The sequence below is a fragment of the Mercenaria mercenaria genome, chromosome 12 (assembly GCF_021730395.1).
Source record: "Mercenaria mercenaria strain notata chromosome 12, MADL_Memer_1, whole genome shotgun sequence".
Lineage (NCBI taxonomy): Eukaryota > Metazoa > Mollusca > Bivalvia > Venerida > Veneridae > Mercenaria > Mercenaria mercenaria.
This window is the reverse complement of record NC_069372.1, coordinates 25,714,285-25,741,847: the sequence shown is the minus strand read 5'-3', so window position 1 is coordinate 25,741,847 and position 27,563 is coordinate 25,714,285. Positions and strand designations below refer to the sequence as shown.

Genomic DNA, 27,563 nt, shown 5'->3' with positions numbered 1-27,563 from the left:
ACATGTGCCGATCCTCCCTGTTGCTGTTGTTTGAGGACGTCCATTGACTGGCTGGCTTTGCGTCTGGCTCTTTCCGTAAGTCAATGGTATTGCTTTATATTTAAAGAAAATCAGGCTTTATAATGAAAGAGAAATCCGGGAGAACGTCGTACTAGAAAGGGTGGAACAAACAGTCGTTACATGTCCTTCTGTTTGCTGAAGTATGCATGTGATTTTAAAGAAAAGACAGATTCAAATACATGTCAATGTAGTGAGTCATTGAAATATCACTGTTATAAACATTTTGCCGTTTGTAGCTAAATAATTAACAATGAATGAAACACAATAATAACAGACATTAAAAAACTTCCGCATCATGAAAAACACCAGGAAGATAATTTGCGATGTGTACTGGAAACATACTTATCGATTCTCAATGGGAACCGTAACTTAAATGAAACTGAATAAAAAGTATTTGTAGGAACAATATAACCCACATATCAAAACAATGTACCCAGATATCAAAACAACATACCAACATGTCAAAACAATATGTACCTTCATATAGAAACAACATACCCACATATATGTCACGGTATAGAACTTGAATATTAAAACGGGGAGAAAATGTGTAGACGGCCGGATAGCTCAGTCGGTAGAGCGTCGGAACGGTATTCTGAGGCCCCGGGTTTGAGTCCCGGTCTGGCTACACATTTTTCTAACCCTGTGGTATTTGGCGCTCAACGTGGGACCGTGACGGCATTACACTGGTTAGTCTCCGACGCCTGTAATTGTACCCGCTGAAATTCGAGGACGAATTTCAAAATGGTGGGGAAATATGTCACGGTATAGAACTTGAATATTAAAACGGGGAGAAAATGTGTAGACGGCCGGATAGCTCATTCGGTAGAGCGTCGGAACGGTATTCCGAGGCCCCGGGTTCGAGTCCCGGTCTGGCTGCACATTTTTCTCACCCTGTGACATATACTAGCAATATACCCACACACCAAAACAAAACAACATCATATTCAAACAACCAAATACCAAAACAGTATACAAATTAATCAATACCCTCATATACAAAAAATATATATGCACCTATCAAAACAATAAGCCCACCAATCAAAATAATATACCCACCCATCAAAATAATTAACCTACCCATCAAAATATCATACCAACAATTCAAAACAATATTCCCACATATCAAAACGTGCACGAAGTGGATGCTGGTTAATGGACCGACCTCAAAACTGAACTAAAGTCGAACTTTTTTTGTCTAGTCAGTGTAGAGGTATAAATCTGATTTTAAATATCATTCGTCTAACGTTTTATATTCTTTTATTTATATCTTATTGAAAACTTTATTTCAATCTTTTCAAGCCGTTTCAATACTCGCATTTGTCAGTAGTATACGACACCGGCATAGTTAACTGATGTCAATGTCCGATATGGAGCGTTGTTTTGTATGTTTAATGGTTCAAGGTGACGACGTACTGGGTGTGAGATAAGTGCTAAAGAAATGGGGAAAATTGCCGCTTACAAATGAGAAATTTGCCAATATCGAATACTTAATTTTAGAAAAGTTGCCTGTAAATTTACTTTTTATAACCAATAATGTTTTCATTACCAATTATTGCTTTTTCAGTGAGCATTGCGATTTATTATTGCACAAAATAAGAATATTTCGATACATATTTCGTTTTGACAGAACAGGTTAATCAACCTTTGGGTCAGAAATGAAGTACATACTTCTGTTTTGTTGTTTAAATACCGTATGCAATTAAATCCAAATATTGGCAACGTTTATGCAAATAATAAATTAAAGTCGTATCAAAGTGGCATTTTTTGTCAATTTTTAAAGGTTGTGTATCTGTTATAACGTGTTGACTTTAAACACAAAATCAGTCAAAATACTCTTATAATTCATAATATCCATGCAGCTAAGAAGTTAAACTTGACACCTACAGGGTAACAAAAAATTAGCGGGTGTCCTCAAAACACATTTTTTGTAGACTAAAAATTTCAATCTTTGTAAACTAGGTCCAGTTACAGTCTCCTTTTCCCCACTTTGCTATGAAAAATAAATACGACACTGTAACCTTACTTTTTATCATAATAGCCATCAGCAAAAGTAAAATCCTCATCCATATCATATACCTGGCCATTCTCATTTCACTGGCAATACTATCACGGGAAAAAATACCCCATCCTCATCGCTAACAAAATCATGATTATCAAAACATTCTCAACAAAACAATAGTCATCATCATTGTCATCGCCATGACCATCACCACCACCAGCAATAATAACAAGAACAACAAAAAAGTAGAAAACAACATAATCATAAAGCAGCAGCATTACTTCCTGTTATCATTTCCCTACCTTTCTCAATTAAATGAAATAATGCCATCTTCGTCATCATCAGTTCTATAAACAACATCAGCAGCATTTTTATCACTAATAGTATTAAAAACAACATTGATATCACCATACTTTGCATGTACATCATCATCATCATCATCATCATCATTATCATCACCATCATGACCAGCATTAACAACAGCGTTACCTCCGAAACAATCCTCGTTCCAATACTTGCCTTCTTTATGATTTTCATCATGTAATTATCAAAGCTGATATGAGAAACAAAACAGCGTTACTAAACTTTGATAAACAATCCATCAAAAAGTAGTCCGAAGTACTTGACCTTCTATGATTCGTCATCATCGTAATATCAAGCTCATATGAGAAACACAAAACACGTAATTTACTACAAACCACTCCAAAGTAAGGGTAGATACCCGGAAGCACAGAGCGCCCACAAACACAGCCATAGAGCCATGCTGTGTCTGAGAAAGGGCAATCGAACAATCAGGAAACACAACACTGTAGGGCTCCGTCCAGGATCGGCTGGCGGCCAAAAATATGGTGGGCACATAACCTCACCCATAATAAAAGAGAGGGGGTATAAACGCAATGGGACAAATTCCAATGGGGGTGGGAGGGGGTGGGGGCAATGGGGGTCCAGGGTCACTCCAAAATCTCACTCCAGACTCTACTCCAAGAATCTTCTATGTTAACCAGATTGCATCTTTAAAGGTGCTTTTAAAATGTTATCTATCAAAATCAAATACTGCATATGAGAGCAATTGACACCTTTGATTACTGTTGATTTTATATTTTGAAACTATTTATTAGAATGGTATTGCTCTTCAATCTTGTGTAAGGATATTGATTTTGAAATTAATTAGATTTAGATATTAATTCGACAGTTCAGATTATTGGGAATGTCTTTATTTGATAATTTGTCTTCTTTTTACTTACGAAATCTAACAAAAATAATAGTTCACGTATACCGCTTATCATTTTCATAAAATAGTCATTGTGTTTTTCCTTGATTATATGTTTACATACAAACTCATGCCAATACAAGGTTTATTGAAGGCAAATTCGGCATGATACATGCCTTTGGCCATTAACAAATGTAAAAAGAACATGGCATATAAACAAACAATACATGTATAAATATATAATGCAAAGTAAATGAAAGTGTCTGTATACAATAAACAAACGTATAAATTACATACGTTAGGAAATATCCAAACAAACAAGACATATATATTTTCGTGAAATTATGTGGTATTATTTTTAAGTTAAAGTTATTTAAATATTGACTCTGAACAATAACAGTACATGTATATGTTATGTCATTCTTTTACACTTTACAATGAACGGTATTTATTTATTACCAAGCTGACATAGACATAAAGCAAATATTTAAACATGCACTGCTATTGTGTTACAACATGAACATGTGGTAATTTTGTCTATGTATTTTGAATAGGTAAACTTCAGTTTGTAGATCTTATATCATGTTTGAAAAGAAACTAAAGAATTAATTTGAACCACTTCTTGGCTTATTCTGAAATCCTGTCAAAAAATTTCAACAAACACAAGTCTTTAAATTTACAACAGTTTTGATATTTTCTATTAAATATAAAAGCTATGCTTATTTGTAAATATGCAATGTAATGATAATTATGAAATAAAATTATGTCTATAGAATATACACTTTTGGGAAAACTTAAAACATTGTATTTGCTATCACTGGGCAGGATAATATTCATGTTAGAAAGACCTTTGCACTGTTTCATATTATTACCCCTCATTTACACTAACCGATCCAGACGTGTTTTCATTCACTTTAATGATTCTCTAAGACGCCACATCTATCAGCCTGATGCTAATTACGTTTCAGACTTGTGTTCGATTCCATTTTGGGGCACATGTTCCTTTTGTAGTTTCTTCCTGATATACATGGAATTGTGTTTGTCATGTGTGGTTCATTGTAAAGTCCGTCAGATTCCAAATAGTTATTTGAATGTGGGACATAACCATCTAATGAATTTATTTCTCGCTAATATATTCTTTTTGACTTATTGTCAGTTTGGTCATTATCTCCATTTTACCTGGCATTTAAAATAGTTTTCATATGCAGAAATCTCCAGTTGCTTTGACGTATGTCATTAGAGAAACTGTCAAAAGAAAAACATCGGCTATTAGACTTATTGTTGTTCTGTTATACGAATTTCACTATCTGTTTTTCAATCAGATAGTCAGTTACTTTGGCTGATACTCCCCGAAAATGTTGGTTACTTGTCATTGAGACTGCTGTTTATCCAATTGTTTTAGAGACAATGACAACTGCTTCTGACAGTGACATTCTTGAAAACAATGATTACATATTCCGTTTGACTTAGTTTTCAAATACATCTGTCCTTTGTTCCGAAGACTTTTGTTTAATACCTACTTTGGTTATTTGTTCAACATTTGTTCAATCCCAAAAAAGATTTTTGTTCACCAGATGTCTCTCATTCAGGCTCACCATCACTGGGTACATCAAATGCCAGTAAGGCATGAAACAATATACGGAAAACGTACACTACACAACCAGTTTCGTATAAATATCTAATAACAATACTTGATTGCAATTTGTCATGACAATTTTGAATGGTATTATTAAGTTTTCTTGTGTCCATCTATGCCTTACTTACATATTATGGTAAAATGTACATTAAATATATTGTTTGTGTACCATAACTTTTACCTTAGATATAATTTTCACTAACGTTTTGGTCAGAAGAAGTGACATATTTTTTATTGGATCCGCATATTAAACAAACGTTATATAGCTGGCCTCCCACTAATACTCTGCTAAAAGACTCGCACCGCCAAAATAAATATCTTCAAAAGTCGCCATTAGTGTGTGTATGGAGGGGGGGGGAACATTGAAATATTAAAGCTAAGTATACATCTTACACATGAAAAAAAGATGTTCGTACCATGTTTAAGTTTTCAGTACATTAAGGACATCCTTGAAATACTTGCGTCACCGCAAAAGTGTAAACAAGATTGACCTTGAAGTATAAATAAATAATGTATCGATTTACGTTATCACTTTCCTACTCGTAAATGCACGTTTTAGGTAATATTCGGGCGTTTTAGCTTTTCCTATGCTCTTTTTTTTCTAATGAATTATTAACAGCCTCTCTTTAAAATGAAAATTTTATATTCGCTTCTGAGAATTAAGTTGTAAATCTGTTTACAAGTAATCATTTATTACGTTTTTCTTTCTTAACTTTGTTAAGATATAATCAAATCATATGACAACCATTTATCCATAAATGAAACTGTTTCTATTTTGGTATTTTATTTCTTTATTTACGTCTAATAACTGTAAAACATATATATAACATATGTATACATGCAATAAAAGTACAATATCATTCAATTCTGAATAACAGGAGACTTATTATCACAGATAATTAATACACACATATGTTTTTTTTTACATCAACATAATTATATATTCATATAATAAAACTGAGGAGTAGTCGATGACTGAAAGTTAAACAATTCTTAAAGCAAAAAATAAGGTATTAAGACTCTGAAAAGTAATATGGGCACTACTGTGTAATTAAGGACTGGTTTAAAAAATCAGCTATCACCCTGGATCTTACCACGGTTGAACTAATTAGCAATTGCTTCCCAGATTAGATAAAAGTACTTGAATTATACTACAGAGTAAAACAAGGTGTTATATCAAAACATTATTTATAAACATAAAACATCAATGTTACTAACAGTGTTAAAATATGAAACCTTTCTATAGTTAAAACACATTCACTGAGTTATTACTTATAATCAATTGCTGTTGGTCAACACGCTTTTCTTGAGAATTCTGAGCCTGCCCATTGTTTTAAAACCTTTTGATGTGAACGATTTTATTTCTAATTCTTAGAATTTATCACAGTTTAAATCAAGAGTTGATTTTTAAACAACTAAATCAACAGCGAGAGAGAGAGAGAGAGAGAGAGAGGGAGGGAGAGAGAGAGAGAGAGAGAGAGAGGAGAGAGAGGGAGAGGGAGAGGGAGAGAGAGAGTGGACAACTTTGCAATACTTGCATTATCGCGTCAATATTGTAAACAAATATGGCCTATTGTTTTGCGTCGCTATGGGCCCAGACTGAAGAAGGAATCAGTCAGATTAAAACTTGAGACAATACGTACAATGGAAGGAGCGTGGTTATTGTATAATTATTGTCAGCTGTAGACATTTGCGTTCGCTATCATTTGCATGGAGGGACTGTCTTATGATAGCTTTAATTCCGATACTATTCATTGGACAGACATTTTTGATAATGAGTTTTATTATAAAATACTGTGTTGAAATCATATACTGCTTGTACAAGTAAATTTATTTATTATTCATTTTTAAAGTGCATGCTATACGATTGTTTGTCAGCTACACAGATGCCCTACCATTTTTTTAAATTTGCATAAACACTGAACGTATACTTTTAGGAAATGTTTATTTTTTTCAGTGATGAAACACAGAAATATAACAATTGTTTGTACATATTATCAACAATTGATAAAACAATTATGAACACACTTGACAACTTCCTTAATCTTAAAACCAACTCTTACGTACTTTTCAAGGAAGATAATTTGATAAACTGGTAACATGAACTAAAATGAAAACCGAATGAAAACAGTAGAAAATGTCACAATGTAACAACAAACAATGTTCTCACATACCCAAACACTATACCCTTGTATCTAAACAATATACCTGCTTATCAAATCACTATACCCCTATATCAAATATACCCACATTTAATTTTACACATCAAGACACTATATCCACATATCAAATATACCTACATATTAAAATGTCAGATATACCTACATATCCTTTCCGCAGCCTTAACGTACTAAAACGTATTAGCGTCTGATGGCCCTTTCACGCTTCCGTAGAAACAACATTTATTACACGATACTTATTTTGAAAATATTTCTGAAATGTCTCGGTCTGCAGCTCTCAAATACGGTAATATCTTACATCTGAGGCATAAACTGATACTCTCAGACAACATCAAAAATGACATTTTAAGCGATTTGATGAGGTTCCAAAATTATCAATATACCCTTGGTCCGTTACGGACCCCTGTGGGATTTGTGTTTATCCAGAGCTCAAATGTTTTTCCATAGATTAAAAGCTGACATGCTGTACTAAAGCCCAGGTAATTTCAATTCGTAATAAAGTGCTGAAAATTGGCTCCCAAATAGCAAAAAAAAAAAAAAAAAAGTCCACGCGCATACATTTAGACGGGGTGACCCCTGCGCGTGTCCCCTGACTATCTACGAATCAAAATGCGGCTTTCGTTTTCAAGTTTAGCATTTCTACTTTCATTTTATTTACTTCCGGAAATAGCTGAAGGTCGAGTTACGTCATTTTTTGTGTTGTCAAAAACATATATATGCCTGGCGAGATTGCATAAATATGTGCTGGCCGTCCTAAGGTTATCAAAACACTATATCCACATTTCAAATATACCTACATATTAAAATTTCAAATATATTTACATATCAAAAAACTATATCCACATTTCAAATATACCTACATATCAAAACACTATATCCACATTTCAAATATACCTACATATCAAAACACTATATCCACATTTCAAATATACCTACATATCAAAACACTATATCCACATATCAAATATACCTACATATCAAATATACCCACATTTTAAATATACATACATATCGGAAGCCAAATTTCATCAAAAGATTATATCCGCAATTCAAAAATATCTATATCAAATCACTATAACCATTTTTACATACTCGTTTCTATTTCCCGTAAAGTTACACTGGTACCGGAAACGTCAATATGTTTCCATACACAGACGCCTGAATTTCATATCGGGTGCGTGACGTAATTCAGTGTGTGTTGTTGCACTATTTTTTTTCTTATTAGTTCAGTATTGTCAAATCTATTCAGTCTATTGAACATATTTATGATATTTACATTATATTTATACGTGTAGATGCGTATGTAATAAAAAAGGTTATTATCTTTGCATCGGGAAATATGCACTCGTTCTTCAGCGGAAGAATATTGCGCTCCTAAAGTCGCGCAATATTTTCGCTGAAGAATTCGTGCATATTTTCCAATACAAAGCTAATTACCTATGAATATCGTATACCTACACACCAGAAGACTATACCCACATATCAAATATACCTACATATCAAAACAATATAACTACATATCGAAAGCCACATATCAAATATACCTACATATCAAAACACTATGTCCAAATATCAGAGTAACCTGTATATCAAATCACTATACCCTTATATCAAATATATCTACATATCAAAAGACTATAGCCAAATTTCAAATATACCTACATATTGAAAGCCGCATATCAAAAGCGCAAGAAACACAACTGTGCCAACGGACTGGCCATTTTACGAAGCCACCATCATACTGATCCTAAAGCTCGAATTGTTTTTGTAGAGACAATGTAGGTGTAAACGGGTTTTATTTTATTTGACTTTACGAGAACTAGTATGTGATTTCGACCTAGCTATTTGATGTCAATGAGCGGCAGCGCATTAAGAATGGTAATGACGCTTTTAGCCCATATTTCGTGTAATAAGACCAATCCCAAAAGCTATGCTAAAGAATTTTGCAAATGTGATTTGGAAAATTTGTCAATTTCTAAAGCAATCTGAGAAGAGTTATTTTATTAACGACATAACGGCATGATATAATGTAATATGACGCCCAATTTGTTTTGCTTTTGATTTTTTTTTATTTCCAATTATTTTTATTACTAACTATTATACCTATATGCATGTACTTGATACTTGTAGACATTAGAAAAAAAAAGCAAAACGTAGTTACAATAAATGACCCTTACTCAACTACAGTATATAACACTGCAGAATCATAATAGACATATTTGTATAAACATTCATGAATCATGTCTTTATTTTTTATTATATTGTTCGCATTTTCTATAGAAATGAGAAGTTTCCTGCACAGATATTTCAAAGCTTTCTCAAAAGAAAGAATTATTGAATGAACATGACCCTTGCTTGTAAATCCCTCAACTGATTCAATTCTATACGATGTATGTTGGGAATAGCGTTGTCTCAAAGATGTTCTCAGAATTACACGGTTTTTAATGCTGAGCTAGGAATAGCCAGTTTTATCATTTTGTAGGAAATAAAGTGACTGTTCAAATTAAGAAAATGAGACAAAATCTCGTAAACAAAAATTGGCATGGATATTTACCTTTACCTACCATTCTTTAAATGTAACTTAAGTCAAAAGTGTACTTTTATTGTAACTTTAAGGTTACTTTTAAATATATTATATATCTATCAAAATATAGACACTGTTTTTGAAAGTAATTGTCACATAATTACCACTGCTTATTATATAAAGTTACATATTTGAAGATATTTATCAGTATTCTTTTGTTCTTCGATCGTTTATGAAGGTATTGATTTTGAACCAGTTACCTATATCGCGGTGGTACAAATTTATGTAATATCTAGATCTTTTATTATAGTATTAAATAGATCAATTGAAAATGGAAGAACAACTTCAAACTGGTTTTTAATTTATTTCCAACTAGTTTCGGCTTTCAATGCCTTCATCAGGGGTATAATGTTTACAATCAATAACGTTGATGACGTCATGTAGAACATGACGTCATCACAACGACGTCAAAACGTATGCAACAGCAGGGCGTAATTTAACATTCAAAAACATTATACATATAATACAGAAATGCACAATGTAAAGGATCTATGAAGATACATTATTTCCAGAGAAAATGCAGAAAGCAAAAAGGATATTAAAAGTCTGGAAAAAACTTGAACATTTATAATGCTTATTACTGTATTTTATTTATTTGTATTTGTATTTCAAAAGTAGTCTATAGACTTGACTGATTATACACAGAAAAATGTAAGAAATGTAAAACATAAAGATTAAAAATCTTAAATTAATTATTAGTACAAATATTTTGAGTTCATTCAATTTGGATAAACTGTGTCTAACTCATGCATCCAGTAGGTCTCCCTCAAAACGTTTCCAATCACCATTTATGTGTTCTATGGGCATGAATGAAAAGTCATCAATTGTGTGAAGGTTGGAATTAAAATGTTCAGAAACATTAGTTAAAGATTCGGGATAATGGTTTATATCAAAACGATGGCTATTCATGCGTTTAGAGCACATCTGGTTGGTCTGTCCAACATATTGAAAATTACATCTTTTACATGTGATAACATAAATTACATTTTTGGAACTACATTAAAGACTCTTTCTAATTCTGTAGTTTTTCAAAGTTGCAGAAGATGTAAATATTTTAGATTCATTTATAGTTGAACAATGTGAGCAGCGAGCTCTATTACATTTAGAAATTTGACCATACTTACTTGGTCTTGTAAAAGAAGAATGAACCAGAATATCATTTAAACTAGTAGGTCTCTTGTAAGCAACAATAGGCTTGAATTTAGAAAGGTACTGAACACTCTGCCTATCAGAAAGTTGTAATAAATTCCAGTACTTATTCAAAACCTCCCCAATGTTAGGTAGAGATGTATGTACATACAAAAGGAATTATGTTATTAGAAGTGCCATCTGTTTTACTACTAATTAGTGCATCATCCATAGACATTGACTTTATTCTATCAAAACACTTATCAATTATCGACATGGGATAATTTCTTTTGATAAAAAATTTTTTTAATTTCTCCAGTTCCTGTACAAAAGAATTATCATCTGAGGTAAGACGTCTGTAACGCTTTGCCTGACTTAGCGGAATACTCCTTTTACAAGACATAGGATGAGAAGAAGAAAATTCTACATACTGGTGGCTATTAGTTTGTTTTTCGTGAACTTTTGTACAAATAATACCGCCATCATTCTTATATATTTCAACATCCAAGAAGGTTACTGTTTCCCTAGAGATGCTACTGGTAAACTTTATGCTCGGATGATAACTATTTAAATTTTCTATGAACGACTGAAGCTCATCAAATAGTTCCAAATTATTGTTCCACTTAACTGGAAATCTTGTGTGTCAAAAGCGGCATTTACTAGAGTTGTTGGTCTGTCTTCTTTGCATTAGAAAAAATACATTGATTATTTCTTATTATAAACATCAGCAAAATTGAAAAAAATAAATCAAAGCAGCGAAAAAGTTTGATAGTCAATGCACAATTTTGTCTCATTTTATAAATTTTAGCATTCATTTTGCATGACAAAGGAAGAAATTGGCTATTTGTTAGCTCACGGCTTGAATCAGGTTATTAAAGATATGCTATAATTTAGAGTATAACAATAATGCAGCCATGCTCGTTTGTACTTTATCTTGAATTTTATTCATAATAAAATGTAAAATGTGATCATTATGTGACATGGTGCTGAAAACCAAAAAAATACATTGATTACCATGAAATGACATTTGAATATTAATATAGATTAAATAATATGGACGGTAACAAATGATGTGAGACTATCTGACCAATCCGTTAAATCATGACATAAAGGTACGTTTCTTCTTTTGGCAAAAATATTAGTTATTTGCACCTCTAACCACTGCCTATCACACTGACAGATGTTTAAAATAGACAAAGTCTCACCTGCCAGACAACTTCATATGACATTGAACCTACGCGTTAATTCTAATGTGCCAAACACTTTGTTCGCCGACATTTGTAGATTATAATCTAACGTCTGTGCAAATGTACTTCTTTAATACAATACAGGTTGTTTTAGTTGTGGCTGTAAAACATTGAACCAGTAACCCAAAATTGCGTTATTTAAGTGCGCACTTTGTAAATCATTGATCATAATTGAAATGTTCTTCAAGGTGGGGTCAAAGTTATTGTACCGCCTTATCTACGTTAAAATAGTCATATCTTCAGTGAAGTAATTGATTCAGATTAAAAAATAGAAGATGGTATTGTATCATCAACAAAGATTCCAGATTCATTGAATTTTACTACTGCAGGCAGCAGTGCAGTTGATTCCATTGTTCCAGTGACTAAATGTTTCATCATACCCTTGGATACTAACTGTATCCTTGCTTAATCAAGTTCCTTTTAATAAGAAGTAAATTAAAATATTTGGCTGTACGTAAGATATTTTTGCTTCGTTGCCTACTTTCATTCCTCGTTTTTGTTATTAACAAGCTGTTTCACCACATTACAAAAGAAGTGTTTGGTGAAATATATGCTATTCAGCTTACATTAGATAAAATGAGCCGTGCCATGACAAAACCAACATAGTGGCTTTGCGACCAGCATGGATCCAGACCAGCCTGCGCATCCGCGCAGTCTGGTCAGGATCCATGCTGTTCGCTAACGGTTTCTCTAATTGCAATAGACTTTGAAAGCGAACAGCATGGATCCTGACCAGACTGCGCGGATGCGCAGGCTGGTCTGGATCCATGCTGGTCGCAAAGCCACTATGTTGGTTTTGTCATGGCACGGCTCAAATATGTACTGCTTTACCTGTCCTACTTGTTTACTTATGGTGAAGTATTTGTTTATAACAATTACGAAGGCCTGTATTATACATTATACAATATTCTACCACATTTGACAGTGAACAGTATTTACTTGTGCTGGGCTTACTGTCTGACGGTTTGAAACCCATTAAGATAATACAATCGGTATTGGTTTCGGCAAATATTTAAAGCTGCTGCGCTACTATATAACCATGTGATGATTTTGGTAGATATATTTGGAAGGAACATATTGACATGGTACAATTCATTCTGTAGATCTTTTATATATCTTTAAAAAAAAGGAACTGCGGAATTGATGTAAAACTGGTGTTACAGTACAAGTTCTTGGCTCATTATTAAATCCTATCTGTGAAATGAATTTCAACTTAGGATTAACCCTAACCCTAACCCTAACCCTATAAATATGCAAAGTTATAATATTATCAAAATTAGATCTTTACAAGTTGCTCTGGGAAGAAAATCATTGTACTTGCTACCACTGACAGAGTCTGATATTAACAATCTAAACAAAGTCTTTGTTTCTTTTCTTTGCTGTTGTGTGGCAAGATTGTGTGTAATATAGTTAATCTTTTTATGCATCGTATTTTCTGTCATCACAATAAATGAATATGTACTTTATTATCAAGGTAGAAACTGTAAAATAAAAGTTCCGGTTATGTTCTATTAAACAATTCTTCATGTACCTTAATTTTCTGGAAAAAAAATCTGTCTGAAAACAAATACAAGACCGGGAAACTTTTCATATTGAAACAAACTATATTGATTCAAGATGATTTATATATTAAAAGTTACAAATCAAGAGTCTGCGTCTGTGAAAGGCGTTGATGCAAAATAAGAAAATTTGTTTCCCTGTGCGCGTTTGTTAACGGCGTCGGTGCGCAAAATGATTTAAATATTACTTTATTTGGCCCTGGCATTTTTGGCTTATAGTAATTTGTTAACATTACTTAGCTTTTAACTTTGAAATTAGCAATTGTTCATCAGATTTAGCATGTAAATACTATAATTAGTCTTTATTACGGTGTTCTTTCATTATGTATACTGTAAGAAGTCTCTTGTAATCATTTTACTAAATGGCTGTGTACACTTTTGCGTGACAGTTGAAGATAATTATTTTATGTTCTGTACATAGATAAGACTTTTAATAAAGAAAGCTATATATGGCTCAGCCAAGAGTTACCTTAGACAAATTAATTAGTTACTGATCGGAAAGTTTATTCCAGGGGGACCTAATTTTTTATCTTTATTTTTCTGATTTATCTACATTTGTAACTAATGATAAGTACTTTATGGATATGGTTCTTTACCAGCACAACTGGATCTCACATTTTTGTCATTGACATTGATAGATGATGTTGTAATGAGAAAAAGAAAATTATACAAATATCTAACTGAAAATATCTAAGACAAATGGCACACCTTAGCCTTTGAAAACATGTTCTTTGTTTGTTTTGTTTTTTTTTACCTTAAAATCTGTGAAAATAGCAATGTCGACAGGTTCAGTAACCATTTAGTAACCATGTATAACCTAACAACATAATAAGAAAGTTAAATTTTGCAAAATTCACTTCAATAGAGTAATACCAACACGAGAACATTAAGATACGTGATAAAATGTTACTTAATAAAGCTATTTCACAATTGTTTTCAACGTCACGATATTGTGTAAGACAAAATACAAAATAAAAATGTTCGTTTCCTCACCATAGATTACGTTATCTTGCATACTACATTTCACACGCTGTATATTTCAATACCCTGTATATGTAATAATAAACAAAAACAAAAACCATTAAACTTTTCACGTTTTAAAGGTTTGAAAAATTGCCAATGTTTCAAGTTGACATTGCCTAAAGCATGCGCTAAACACGCATATAGCTATTGTGAGTTCATTATATAGGTTATAGAGTTTTGTTCTGTAAGTTTGGGACTCTAAGATTGAACCAGTAACCTACATAAACTTGGTACGACAGGTTGATAAAAAATACTGAAGAATACGCTCGGAGCTAATTTACGGCGATTTTTGGCAAAGTTTTAAATCATATCAGTAAATCAATGTACTATAATAATATTATTAAGATTAAGTCTTTACGTTACCTTCTGTATTTTCTTTTCGTTTATCATTTAGTTTGAAATTTAAATTTACATTTTGAATGTAGTAAAAAGCTTTGCAAACTATTTACGTGTAAGAATGTTCTGCAAATGACTTATTCTTGCATGGCTGTCAAAGACAATTATAAAATTGCACTTGCTTAAATTGATGTTGGTATGAATGTGGCTATTTGTAAATTAAAGTGAGGTCTCCGTGGCCAAGTGGTTAAGGTCGCTGACTTCGAATCACTTGCGCCTGAGGAGGCTCGGATCAACATCGGTGAGGGGCAAGTGATTTGAAGTCAGCGACCTTAACCACTTGGCCATGGAGTTCCCTTCCTCCGCCTTCAAAGCTTGAAAGTCGCCATATGACCTGTAATTGTGTCGGCGTGACGTTAAACCCAACAAAAGCAAAACAAAATTTATAAATTATGTGTATTATTTACTTTATATTCTGTTTTAGAAACAAACCGTTTCGTCATAAATCTAAATGGAACAAGTGCAAACGAATGTGAAATGCAAATTATGCTATAAATAATAGAAAAATGAATAATGCATTTCTTTACCTAACTGTTTTTTCTTTTCCTATCTACTCACAACATAATTATTCATAAACAACTAAATAATAATCTAAAGTATTAAAACCAAGACCGAAATATGTCATGTCAGCAGGCTGTTTATTCAACGTAAATACATTTTATTGTTGCTATCTTCTGAGTTTTCTTTAATGCGTCTTTTTTGGCTTCGATAACAAATTTAGATGTGAATTAAAATATAGCATTGTCATTTAATTTTCTTATGAAATAACCAAGGCCATGGAGTGGTTTGTCGTCTGATTTACCACGGTTCAAAGTGCATATGCCAAGAAACGCCCTCGTAGTTTAATATCTAAGCAAGTGAACGATAAACCAGAAAAAGGCATTTATTGTTTTCATTCTAACGTGCTCATTGAAACATGTTACGGAAACTTATGTTGGACTTTATTGATCCGAGTAGTATAGTCCCTGGGCTACCAAAGACCCCCACCCCCTCCATCACTCCTAGAGATTTTTGGTAATGAACCGTACGTCTTCCTGAAATAATGCTCTCTTATCGGTCTGCGCGTCAACCGTTGTTTATCGCAGAATATAGAATCTACATAGATTGACCCTTCTTCCTTCGAATCGAGCCAAATTCGAATGACATTATTTGACTTTTTGAAATGATAATACGCTTATAGATTTATACAAATAGTATTTGTGGGATTAGAGTTTAATTTCTGCCTTTTCATATGAAAGATGTTGTTCCAGACTAATCAAGAGCCCAACATAATTATTGCAGTTATGCGTGGATAGCAAGGTAACTGTGATTAAGGAACGTACCATTCCCTTTTGAATATTCATCCTCGTTCCACTATCCCATTCATCTCCCCTCCTTCCCCTTTCTCCCCCTTTATCTATATTTTGCATAAAATTAAAATGTACTTGTCGGATTTTTGAAGCAACCCGTCTATAATATTTTTCCATTACAGCTTCTTTTTGTTGTGGGCCTACTTTGCAAATGCGTGGCTGTAAGGCTGTGTTTGTGGTGCTCTGTGCTTCCGAGAAATCTACCCTTACCTATAATGTTTTGTACTTGTTTCTGAATCACCCTTTCAATTTTTAATGTCATTGTATATCATTTGCGTTGTGTATCGAAACAATCTGTCGTCGGAACAATATATCCTTAATTATCTTTTGACAAATGATTAATATAGGGTGTTGTCGGTAAAGAGTGTATTAGTTTTTATACGATATATTTCAAATCCGGGTTTAGAATTTATAGAATATTTATAGATAACATCTACTACACAATCAATGCACATAATTGTTTTAACATGTTATGTTGTTTGTTTTCAGTCATTGACTATTTAGGAAATCCGTGTATAAAATATCAAACATCATCAATTTGGCCTTCCATAAATAAATTCTTCATGGCATGAGTTTACGGTGCGTTCTTAGAAAAACAAACGATCGATTTGTTTAAGATTTGTTTAATGTTTTCTTCACATGAAATATACAAGCTCGTTTCGAATACAGTATCATAATGGTGCACGCATATCCATAACAAAAGGTAACGCCTTGAAATATGAGCAACAGAGGCCTAAAAATGCAGGGGTCATGTATTTTTGTTATGTTAAGAGTCACACCATCACAAGTTTAGGTCAAACGGCGACTTTTCCAGTTTCTTTTGTAAGGTGAAGGAGGACCCCAGGTGACCCTTAAGACATTATAACATCACGGGCGGACACGCTTGTTGAACCACCGACCTTCCTTAAGCCAGCTGCATGGCTCCTCACATGAAGAATAGCACTCTACGCCGCAAGTGAGGGTTTGAACCCATATTTCTTTAGATACTCGACCACGGAGGGCCGCCAAGAACTTATTTTGCTTCGGTTACAAGTATTATCATAATAAATTATATATTTTATAACAAATTTGTTCTACCACCAAAGTTTGAAGCAGTAAACAATTCTGTAGATATTATCTTATTTTAAACATATCTGATTGCATATAATACATATATTTATATAATTACAGTACAAGTGCGGCCCTTGAACATCATCCTGGATATTAAATAAAAATCATTCTAAGAATACAAAAGTAATTGCTGCATCTCTTTGTGCCATATTAAAACTTCAGATTTCTAAGATATAGCCAATAATCATTACAAAAAGTTTAACATGTAAGGTACAAAATATCATTCACAGAAATGTTTAAAAAAAATCTTTACATCCTATATTTTCAATGGTAGTGGCAAACACTTTTACAGAAAATACAATAAGAAATAATGACTATATCTTGCATCATCGTCTTCGACAAACCAGACAAAATCCTTGCTGTCGTCATACTGTATGCAGAAAATGTTTGCTGTACTTAATACGTATGAAAAGTTATATTTGTCACACATTTATCATAAATGCATTTCACTTGTTCTTGTCCGAGAACCTGAGTTGAAAACACATATTTAAAATATCTAAAGCTAAAAAAGATTAAGACCGAAAAAAATATTTCTGTCAAAACAAACTTTAATCTTAAGAGTCAACAACAACAACAACAACAACAACAACAATAATAATAATAATAGCAAAAAAAAAAGACAGCAATATTCACAACAACAACAGCAATAATATTGAAAATAATCAGTATTCTCTTTATCAAAAAAGGTTATATAATAAAGATATGTAAAAGAAAATCAAACGTCAAAGTAAAAATATCGTTTGTATAAAAAAAACCCAACAAATTCAGTTAGTCCAGCCAAATCAAAAGTCAGATAGGGAACGCAGTAAATCTTTCTGTTTCCAAGTCTATATTTTTATGATGTGATAAGTCATATCAAGCATTTTAACACTAAGCACTGGCTCATAGATAACATTAATGTCAAAACGAACAACAACAATAATTGCAACATCATCATTATCTCTGACATTGATAAAGAATGCTGTCAGAATGTATAAACATGGTATGCAAGAATTATATAATACTCATTTCTAAATCTGGGACGAGAACTACGTGAAAATAATATTATGTGCTTGCCATAAATTGTTTTGTTTAGAAAAGAAAACATTTTATTTGTTGTGTTTTTAAAGTTTTTGAAATATCTATTTATGTGCAAAAGGCAAATGTTGTCCTAATTTATAAAATGTTTGAGTGCTGATTTTTTATTTGCTAAATTTTGTTATCGCATGGTTAGCGGTAATTATTCTTTGACCGAATATAGCTCTTAAAACACTACCTAAAACTTAAGGAATAGCATCATACACACGATAATATTTGGCTGTACATCTTGAATTTAATTGGTGTTGTACAACAAAAACCTACCGTCTGTAGAGGGCTTAACACTGATACGTATTCACTTTAGATTCAAATTGTATAGAGCCATATGCTAATCAAATCGAATACCCCATGGATGCATATAATACAACCAAGCAAAACAGTATCAGACTCAGGTTGATTATGTTACTCTCCTATAACATATTATTGAAGAACTCTATGATCCCAAAGGACCCGAAATAACAAAATACTAACTTATTAATTAGTATTATTATCATTAATATTATTATCATTACTTTACGAAAGTCAGTTACGATAAAAATGTTGCGTAAAAATCGAGAATATATTTTATAGATAATAGTTAGAATAACCCCCGCATTAAAAATGGGGGAATTATCCCATTTTCAAAACAAAAGAGAAGTACCCCGCGGGAGATCCGCCAATACTACTTGTGGGAAGAAACATCCCGTGGGAGATTTTCAAAACGCTTATTTTCAGGTTTGATATAGAAAAACACATTATTAGAGACTATGGAGTACTTACCAGCGATGAACAAGTGAATTTCAGAAATTTTATAAAAACCCCATGGGGATTTGCTCCCGCAATTCGTAAGATGGGAGAAAAACCCCATGGGGTCTCCCACGGGATAGCAAAATCCCCAAGGGAGAAACCATATTCCCATGGGAGGACCAACTTTGAAATCGTCACTAGAATTTATCTTTATTGTTAGACATTTACAAACCAAGGCAAAGTAAAAAACAAAAGGTAGTTGAGTTTGAGTAAAACTAAATCCGGAAACTGTTTAAATCCAAGTACAGGGCGACTTGCCGCTACAGGCTCTTGCTGCCACAAGGAAATTGCCAGCACAAGGCACTTCTATACTGTGTAATGATTGATGTTTTGTTGGTAAATAAACCTCCACAGATAGCTACAGTTTCTGATGAGCTTCAACATTCCGTCAATGAATAATCGATATGTTAGTTATTTAAAGAAGGCTGATCGATGTTCTATAATCCTTGTTCAAATATAAAGTTTTATAACGTATGTAAATAAAAAAATCATATTGTCACAGATATCATATATAACAAAATCGACTGAGTATTGATTTTTTGTATCATCGCAGCAGCCAAACGGGAACAATTTTGGCCAAGTTCCATGGAACATTCCTCTAAGGCTCTGTTCAAGAGAACAAATGTACAGAAGTTCTACTTTGTTTCATAATATCATATCTTCATGCATTTTAACAAAATGATTTGCTGTTAAGTAAATTGGCTGCAATGCCGATATTGAATACCCGCACTGTCAGTTACTGGACTGTTCAATATGTCTCGTGGTTCACGTTTATATTCCGACCACCCGTACAGTCGGTTGTTTGGCTGTTCAATATGTCTATGGATTCATGTTCTTGAAATCAAGTCACAGATTTCTTCTAGGCAGTTGCGTATACGATATGCTGAAATTTATTGACCTCATTGTATGGTTATTTGATTGACTAAAGTTAGAAATTTTACTAACAAACAAATGTAAAAGAGTTTGTTGTGTCCGGAAAATGTTGCTTTCAATGACATAAATAATACAGACTAATAAATGAATACATATGCATCTGTCATGCCACTTAAAACTGGAAGACTTTTTCGTAATTAATGACATTTTTAGACATGGCATTTAATCATGGTTTCAGCTTTGCATACACAGTGTACTTTATTTTTATTTTTTATTTTTTTTATTTTTTTGAGGGGGTGGGGCGGCTCTGTTGATTATAGTTCATATGGCGATTTTCCAGATTTTCATGATGGAGGAAGACCTGAAGTGCCCTCCGAGCATTGTGCCTGGCACAGGCACCTGGTAGAACCTCCGACCTTCCGCAAGGCAGCTGGATCGCTTCCTCATATAAACGAATTCTTTAAGTTAAGTAACTTAATGACATATACAATACGCTTTAAATGCGAGAGCAATTCTTGTATTTGAATCAAGAGTCACACAAAGTGGTGATTCGCATCGTTAGCAAAAAAAAAAAGACTGGTTCTGCCCCGGTAATTTTATGCAAGTAGTCGAGCTGCAATTAACAAGGCTAGCATGTTCAAGGTTGCTGATGTACCAGCATCTTCGTCACAATATTAATAAAAGATAGATGCTATTGCCAGTATGCAAATCTTTGAGTTTTTAAGACATATTTTCTAACGACATTCACAAATATTTTTGTTCTCAGAAAAAATAAAGTTGTTTGTGTGTTTTTCAGTCACCGAATATTTATGACATCCGGTCATGAAATCACGAACGTCAGCAACTTAAGTCATCAGCTTTCCAGAAATAGGTTCTTGACGAGATTTGTGATTTTGTTGACATTCTGATCTCACCATAGGAAAAAAGGTTGATCGATTTTGCTTAATGCCTCATCACAAACAGGTTGTAAATGCTGTTAGATGATGTTGCGAGTATATTGACTATAACAAAGCTGATTGCAAAGATTTGTAACTTAAACATACTTCTAGATGTTGTTTGCATATAGTACATGTATTTGTACAATTACAGCACAAGTATACAAAACCTAAATTTCTGACAGAGATTACAGTGATAGGGTCTGTCAACATTGTAGTAAACATCTTTTCGGTTGAAAAAAAAAGTGTTACACATCCTCCCCACCTTAGCACTGGCTTAACTGTCAGACAGAAAGACTGTGGACACAAGAATCTTTAATGACTAAACACAACACGGTACTTTAACATTGTATTGAGACAAAAAGCCTCAGTCATACATAAGAAAGTGTTGTAACTTTTCTTGCCATATCCTTATTTATCTCTTTCAAAAATAGTATTTAATTTTTTCAAATTTTTAAAGTCAGGAAGTAATGAAAATAGATGATAAAAGTAACAGGAATAATTAAAAAGAACGGTTGAACTTCTTATATTTTACTAGTGGTAAAGATCTGGCACAAATACTACAAGCAACATTGATGGTGTCTTTCATCATCGTCCTGGATATAATTTATTATGTCCTTGCTCAAGTTATGTTTCGTTGTTATGACGAAAGACATTAATAAAGGTACGTAAGATATGTTTTCGTCGCACATTTCGATGATTTTTTTTCTGTTTTGTATAAGCAGCTGTGTCGTCATACAGTAAAAAGAAAAAGGAATGAAAACGTAATGTTTAAAGTTATTTATTTACTTACAAACTAACATTATTTCGTCAGCTTACAATAACAGAAAAAATATCTCTGCAATGTAAAAGAAATACACAAATCTTTAGTTATAACTTTCTGCAAAAGGTATCATTCATTTGTTGGTACCAGCAGTACCGAAAATAGTGAACAAGAATTGACAGATCAAATTAAAGGTCAGTTATGGAGTACAACTGCAATTCGTAGATGAATCAGTTCTGGTTCCAATGCTGTTGTACCTCAGTATATCTTCCTATCAGATACTCTAAGTATGTACGCAAGTACTTTCTCCATATTCACTGGTATATTGTTAACGCTACCGTCAGAAATTACAAAACAAAGAATAAATAAAAAAAAAATAGATGTAACTCCGTCAATAGTTGTCACATCATCATATCTGTTAGGAGGTATAAACAAAACAGTAAAGTTTTATTGATATTCAGTTCTTAGCACGAATTTCAGTCTACGTAAAAATAATATGTTTTTCTCATAAATTGCTTTTTGTTCAGAACAGGTTTAATGTGTTGTCTTGCTAAAGTTTGTGAAAATCACCATTCAACTGCAAAGGCTACAATGGTCCTTTATTATTTGAGCCGTGCCATGAGAAAACCAACATAGTGGGTTTGCGACCAGCATGGATCCAGACCAGCATGCGCATCCGCGCAGTCTGGTCAGGATCCATGCTGTTCGCTGTCAAAGTCTATTGCAATTAGAGAAACCGTTAGCGAACAGCATGGATCCTGACCAGACTGCGCGGATGCGCAGGCTGGTCTGGATCCATGCTGGTCGCAAACCCACTATGTTGGTTTTCTCATGGCACGGCTCATTTATTAAATTTTTGAGAACTCACGTGTCATATTCTTGTTTGTTTAATTTCGTTATTGCTGGGTATCGCACATAGCTCACTTCCTAAAATTTATATTTATAAAAACGCTCACAGCATTTGATATGTCTACATTTCACACTTAGATTGTTTAGATTTATATGCTCATAAATCTATACGAATATCGTAAGGAAGCAGAGAATGTAGCCTAACAATAACAGTAACACCTGTTTGACTGGTCTGTTCAAACTCAATGGTCTTAAAGAGGACCAGAAATACTAGCAACGGTGGGCGATCTTTTACGGCCTTTGAAATCTACTTAAAGACTTTTGCTGCATTGGTAAAAACATTCCCATACGCAAATAGCTACACCTGTTGAATGAGCTTCTATTTTTGTCAATGAATAATCGATGTGTTGGCTTTTAGAATTAGGTCGATTGATTTCCTTTAATGCATGTCTCAGATTGAAAATGGCTCTATAATGGTATGTAAACAGTGTTACTATATTTTCGCAACAAAATCGACTGGAATCATCACAGCAGCCATATGGGAAAATAGTTTGGCTCTAATCCATGTGGCATGCCGACGTAGGGCTATGTTCAGAGGAACGCGAATACAGAATGTTAGTTTGTATCATACTTTCACAATACTTTTGTCTTGGTCTAAATGATATAGGCTTAAGTCCATTCATTCGCTTCAAAGTTTATTAAGAGTGTTCATTATACCTTACAGTGCAGGTGCTGCATACCCGTTGGCTGCTCCATATTTGTTAGGGGTTGTCATGTTCAATATCAGGTCACATGTTTAATTGACATATTTGAACATAAGACATGCTTAAAGGTATCTGTCCTTATCATATTATTTGATTGGCTGTTTTATTTCTGGGGGTTTCACTTTTATAATCAGGTCACAATTTAGCTGTCCACTTTACGATTATTTGATTGGCTGTTTCACTGAGGTATGAATGTAAAAGAATTCATTGTTTGCTAGATAAGCTGCTTTCAATTACTCTCATAGTGCATGGTTGTATCATTGTTACCGCCAACACTGACTGGCTGTGTAAACACTAAATATTGTTGAACATCTTTTTTTTCCAGTTTGTCAACGTATTTGTTTGATATTTCGTTGGGCTCTGCACAGTCGTTTATCTTTCAGGTAAAATATTTCCTGGCCTATATATAAATACAGAGATGGTACTAAAGTATTTAATTGAATGATTATGATATTTTCACTGGAACATTCTTGTACGTGACTGTGTTCCATTGATTTGCTTAACGACATGTTGTTGATATTCAGTCATAAAAATATCTAACCATCTCGAATTAAGAGCTTTATTATGTTTGAATTAATAATGTAACCAAAAACTTACTTTTTTTATTTATGTCCATTCGTTAAAGAATTTAAAAATTTCAAAAAGAGTTGTTTTTATGTCCAAATTACGTCGTATGAACAACAGAAGTGAGGCAACGTGCAAATAACGTCTGCTATATAAGGCAGCAGACCTCAAATGTATGTTTCCCACTTTGCCACATTCTTGTCATATTTCGGACTATTTTTGCCATATTTTATATATTGTTTATTTCTGTATTTAAGTACACCTCTACAATTTTCAATTTAAACACTATTAAAGCACTAAAAAGTAAAAGTTATCCCCATGTTATGGTTCCAGAAAATATATGGTTATGATGGTAAGTGAAACAAAATGCTAAATCTGAAAAAGGGGCAAGCATGTAATCATCTGCTCGATACTTTTTTCAGAAAACAGAGGATAGGAGAAATACAAAATAGTTCATTGTTCCATAAAGTAGATTTCTGTGAATAACGGTAGTTACTAAATTTAATTGTTTGAAAGGAAAACTGTCGTTACTTACTATTTAAATTCATTGAGTTACGGCATTTTTCCATTTCGCGGTAACATTACTCGCTAATTTGCATGTCTGACAGGTGTATGCATGATTATCAGGCAATTTAGTATATTGATGCAGTAAGTTAATAAATATTGAAACATGCTACAGGTGGATCAAGTATTTGTCTGAATAAAATGATGTGGGATATTTATATTTATTGTAAAACTTGTAATTCCCTAGCATGAGTTATTGTTGTGTAAAAAATAACGAATGCTTTAATTGCAACCTTGCGTGTTCCATCCATGTATATTCAGATCGAACTTGCAAAAGAGACACTTTTTGATATCCGGTCTCATGTTACAAATATACATTCGTTTAGTTCAAATCAGTCATTTTTCACTAGAAAGACATTTTTCGTCTCAAAATTTAGTGCCCTGAAACCGATATTTGACTCGTTTTCATCATGAGTGCTCTGTAGATGTAACACATTAGCTCTACTCTCTCCCCCACAGTTCAGAATTACATTTTCAGCACTTGTAACCGGTGTTATTCTTTAGTTTGAATTAGAAAGAATTCCAGTCAATATTACTCGATTCCGCGTGGTAACAGATCATACACACATTTTCTTTCTCGTGTGAACATGGCATGAAAAATGTAAACAGAATGCACTGAAACTAGGTTACAGCGATGTTGTATGAAAAACCCTCACAATCGATATTTGTTGACGTAGATAGCTCTTCTACTCTTTTTAATATTCGATATATTTGTATAGATCGGACTCATGAATGAAGTTTTGTTTTGATACGAAGGGGTATTTTATCAAAAGGATAAAATGTAATGTACAATAATATCATACAGCGTTATACCATTACAAATTCATTGACTGAAATTCATTGACGCGTGGCAAATAAACCACTATATTTGTATGGCAGACACCAGATACGAAACTGTACTACCGATCTGATCGTTGTGTGGAGTGGTTATAATAACAGTGTAATAGAAAATCTCGATTTTGAGCAGGAGGAATTTATAGCACTTCCTGGCATATGATATGGGTTTTAAACAGTTTTTAAGACAAATTAATGAATGGAAAAATTTGCTTATAGTTGTGTTATTGCCTATTATACTCCTTCCTCTACCGGTTCACGGACAGACCTCGGTAAGTTGATTTTGTTTTCATTGTAAGTGTACATTTTTTACTTAAACTAGAAAACACGTGGCTCCAACAGTAGGAATTCATTATGTATTATCAATTCCTATAATAAGCGAAAAATTGGTAGAATTGCCCGAAACCGCAATTTCAATTTATAACATGAACTCGTGGGTAAATTGGTATTGATTTTTTTACTGAAATAACTTGTTTAAATGTACATTGTTTGAATTTACATTGTTATTTTGTGACTGTACTGAAATGTATATGAAATAACATGATCGAAAATGAAAATTGATAGTGCGGTGTTATAATCAACATCTTGCGGTGTTATAATCAACATCTTGCTCAATCTGCACCTGTTTTTTTCTCTCAATGATGCTGAAATCTTATTACCTTTATATAAGAATTTCTTGGTATATATACGAATAGCTCCTATCCTAGCAAATACCTTGAATACTTTCCTATTCAAAAGAAAATCGTTAAAATTCACGAAAGCAAAGTTTTGTGATGACGCAACTATTGCTCACCTTGAAGAGCGCCTTTAAATTGTATAGTATTCGGACAATACTTTTGATGATTGCATTCGGATAATATTTATAATTTCTGAAGACAGTACAGGAATGTTATTACTAATCTTGTGATGCCTGTATGATTAACATATTTTTGAGAAAGTGAATGTAAGGTAACTCAGGTTGACGATCTTGGAAGCACTATGACATTATGGCCTTGTATCAGTAGTCTGACAGACAGTGATTATATGTTTGTTTCAGAAGTAGCCGCTTATTGCCTATTTTGTTCTCTTTATGATGTCAGTGTATATACGATTAAGTTAGCTACTTATCTTTCAAAACAATTTAGATGTTAGATATAGTATTTCAGAAAGATATCATTTTTGTATGTTTTGTTAGATACTATAAAGTAATTAAAGACACAATTGCTTTTTTCCCCCAATACTTCATACACGGTCATCATAGAAGTTTTATACGTCATTCAGTGAAATAGAAATACAAAACGGCCCTGCTTTTTCCGAACTAAAATGAATAGCCTGTAATAATATTTACATTGTCCTCAGTAATTTGGAACAAACAAAAAAAAAGTAAAAAAAAAGCTGAATATAGGTGGAACAGCCATGGCAGCTACCTGTATTATGCAGCCAATTGCCTTAAGCAGCCAGTCAGGGTCATTTCCATTACACATTTTGTTCTATTTTAACTTGTCTTAAACAGCCACCTGCCTGAAGCAGTCAGATGGCTTACTGCTTTAGATTGGTTTGACTGTAAACATATATGGGGGTTGTGTTATACGCGTTCTATATGATTTATTAATTATATATTATTTTCATATGTGATAATCATACTTAACAGTCTGCAATCATACACAAATTAAACATAAAATGACAATATTTATTTTCAATTTTACTGTGTTTTTAAGAGCCATAATTTACAATCTGTAATGTAAATATGAATAATAAAATGCAAATGTATATGTATGCTCAATATATGTCTAAGTCATAAATATGATATGTAAAAATGCTCTTCATAGAGATGTATACGGTAAATCTAAATAAGACCATCGTCCAAGCTGGCATGATAATATATATGATTTGTCTGAAGTTGTTTGTTTTATAAAAATTGAATGACTTGTATAAGTAAAATGATCATTTTCATAGGTTATCGGCCATTTTACAAGTGGGTAATGTAGATTATTTATGTTTTAAATGGATAAAATTAGTAACAGTCAAGATTACGGGGTGAAAAACATGTTTTTGTATTACAGATTTGTTTATACTGTGACAAAATGTAAA

General features: G+C 33.0%; 1 protein-coding gene across 11 annotated transcripts in view; it reads left to right on the top strand.

The window, feature by feature from the left end:
* LOC123533728 (solute carrier family 13 member 2-like) overlaps positions 1-27,563 on the top strand; it is a 103,636-nt gene that overhangs the window by 22,797 nt on the left and 53,276 nt on the right. For 2 of the 11 annotated variants that reach the window (XM_045315538.2, XM_045315539.2), the window contains exon 1: positions 25,353-25,765. The exons of 5 other annotated variants lie outside the window; for them this stretch is intronic. In XM_045315538.2, the coding sequence (XP_045171473.2) occupies positions 25,658-25,765 (108 nt within the window). In that variant the 5' untranslated portion in view covers positions 25,353-25,657. Of the gene's footprint in view, positions 1-25,351; positions 25,766-27,563 lie in introns of those variants that run through there. 4 more of the 11 variants (XM_045315540.2, XM_045315537.2, XM_045315532.2 and 1 more) reach the window with 3 other exon arrangements.